Source organism: Macrobrachium nipponense, chromosome 18 (assembly GCF_015104395.2).
Source record: "Macrobrachium nipponense isolate FS-2020 chromosome 18, ASM1510439v2, whole genome shotgun sequence".
Lineage (NCBI taxonomy): Eukaryota > Metazoa > Arthropoda > Malacostraca > Decapoda > Palaemonidae > Macrobrachium > Macrobrachium nipponense.
In genome coordinates, this window is record NC_087211.1 from 53,473,554 (window position 1) to 53,476,369 (window position 2,816).

General features: G+C 35.7%; 1 protein-coding gene across 3 annotated transcripts in view; it reads right to left on the reverse strand.

Annotated features, from left to right (window-relative positions):
• Nucleotides 1–1,530: 1,530 nt before the first annotated feature.
• Nucleotides 1,531–2,816, reverse strand: part of LOC135197054 (hemicentin-1-like) — a 47,205-nt gene continuing 45,919 nt past the window's right edge. For 2 of the 3 annotated variants that reach the window (XM_064223990.1, XM_064223989.1), the window contains exons 8-9: nucleotides 2,667–2,796; nucleotides 1,532–2,120 (exon numbers count right to left, since the gene is read on the reverse strand). In XM_064223990.1, coding sequence (XP_064080060.1) covers nucleotides 1,996–2,120; nucleotides 2,667–2,796 — 255 coding nt within the window. In that variant the 3' untranslated portion in view covers nucleotides 1,532–1,995. Of the gene's footprint in view, nucleotides 2,121–2,666; nucleotides 2,797–2,816 lie in introns of all 3 variants that reach the window. The other variant, XM_064223992.1, reaches the window with a different exon arrangement.

Sequence of the window (2,816 nt, forward strand, 5' to 3'; positions counted from 1 at the left end):
TATATATATATATATTTGTGTGTAACAACATTTAGACTTACCTACAGCCAGCCCGGGGTTTAGCTCATATCACCGTCCTTAAATACAAATGAATATTGCATAGATTTTGGTCCGATGTTGAGTGCAGTACGTACCCTCCGTCATGCATTGGCTTGGCGTCTCGACCATCAATTATAATACCTCTCTGGCCGTTCCCAGTGGACCTTCAGGGAACACCTAGATACGGAGGGAATCCCAGAGCCTAGATTGGAAAAGTACGTCTTTTGCCTCGTCGACAGAAAGGTGTATAGTGTATATATATATATTATATATATTATATATATATATATATATATATATAGCTATATATATATCCCAGTCGACCAGACGTGACCTCTTTGGAATAATAAACAGGGAAAAATGATAAAGAACGTAATCTATCTCTTTTATTCAAAAGTGACTTACAGCTTACAGTTGGTGTTACATAGAATTCTCATTTGTTCAGAAACCAAAAAAATGTAATAAAGAGAATGACAGATAAGTATGGAAAGGACTCAAGAAAATGTTTGTTTTTTTTTTTTTTTTTTTTAGATATAAACCAGATGTCATAAACTGGACACAGAAGACTACATGACATTGAATTGGGTCGAATTTGGCGTGAATGTGAAATCATCTTCGCTTGCTCACTATACATAAGCTTCGTAGACACCGTGATATTTAGGCTCGAATGTATCGAATCTGGCGCGTGTATTCAGTTACTGGAATAATTACCGTGACACATATAAACATTCATTTTTTTTTAACACTGCCTTTTCAACCAGCCACGCTCCATTTGCTGGGAAGGTATATGTAGGTTGCTGGGAAAAAAAGAAGGACTGTTAGCGTACTAAAAACTGCGACGTTTTATTTTAAAAACTGAAAAGAAGATGATAAATAGATATGATCAATTGATTGTATAATTTATTCGTGAAACGTGAGAATAATTATTTATCTATTTGATTTACAACGTGATTCCCTTTTGTCAAATCAAATCAATTATATATATATATATATATATATATATATATATTATATATATATATATATAGTATATATATATATATATGAGTCTGATCACATCACGGTGATTCATATATACACAGTAAGCTACAAATGTCCTTTAATATCTCATTCGCTCTACCTCGGAATTAATATATTTTTGATATCTATTAACCGAAAATATATTAATTCCGAGGTAGAGCGAATTAGATATTAAAAGACATTAGATGTTAAAGGACATTTGTAGCTTAATGCATATATATATATATATATATATATATATATATATATATATATATATATATATATATATATATATATATATATATATATATAAACGAATACCACAGGAAAAAGATAGGCAGAAATCGTCCCTTGACAGTGTCTTAGTAAAGCACTTGGATTTCTGCCTATCATTTTCCTGTGGGATTCGCTTATTTAATGAAGTCACGTGCATCTACTGTGATTTTTAAGCTATATATATATATTATATATATATATATATATATATATATATATATATATATATATATATATATATATATACATAAATGAGTCTCAACCCAAAGAAATTCAACGCAATTGTTTATAGAGACAGGGAAACAGACAGTTATCAGCAAATAAAAACATTTACATATTTACAAGAGAACTGCGTGAGTACAAAAATCGAGTTCGTCAGCGCACACATCGTTCAGCATCTGACGCCAGACAGGATCTTGTTTTATTTTTTTTTAAGAAAATATAGAAAAAACGAAGGCGACGGGACAACATCAAACGGCCGAGGCTTCTAACACCGAATCACGAACGCTATTTGTAATTTTTCTACCTGCGCCAGGTAAGTCCACGAACGGCCGGGTGTACAGAATAAAACAAATAAAACTCTTTGAAAGGAGTCCCAGCTGGCGAAGAAGACTGTTGATGTCCAGACCGATGAGAACGAAAAGAAAGGATCGGAGATAACGCTGGAACTGGAAGAGACTACAGTCGAGAGTCTGGGCCGAAATATAAACGCAAAATAGGAGGTAGAACAGGGACTGGAACCGCTCTGCTGGAAGAGCTGGACTCGCCCAGGCCCCCTTGCTGGACGGCTGCCTTGTTCTCACCTGTCGGGGAAAAGGAAAAGGAAGAAAGTTATTTCTGACAAAAAAAAGTTTTTTTTTTTTTTTTTTTTTTTTTTTTTTGAGAGAGAGAGAGAGAGACAATTTTGTTTCAATTTCTTACAACCTCTGCAGAAGTGGTTGGAAAATGATTCTCTCTCTCTCTCTCTCTCTCTCTCTCTCTCTCTCCCTGTGTCTTGAGAGGGTTTCGAAAACATTAGGTGTATCACCCCCTCCATATGACCTCGGAGTTTGACAAGGTGCTTGTATCGAAACCATTATCCCACATTATAAATGAGGTCCGTTTTAAATTGGATTCAGTTTTAACATATGAATATTTTAAGAATATTTTTACCAAATTATCATCTGTAATCTCGTCTGAATTTTAGCAAGGTGTCCATAGTTATACAAAAGGATTAAACGTCCACATGGAAATCTTCACCTTTACCAAGAAAATCCATTGAAAATAATCAAATTGTCTAGAAACTGGCAAAGAAAGACGGTATGCCCTATACAGGAACTGAAACCGAGGACCTCCGACCTTCGACTTACCTTCGTGAATGTGCACCCGAACTGTAGCAGGGTGAGATCCCGAGGGAACGCAGGAGTACATCCCGGAGTCGTCCACTTTGACGTCCTTCACCGTCAGGCGGCTGGTCGTCTCGCCCCGCGGGCGGTCCATCTGGGGAAAGAGAGAGAAGT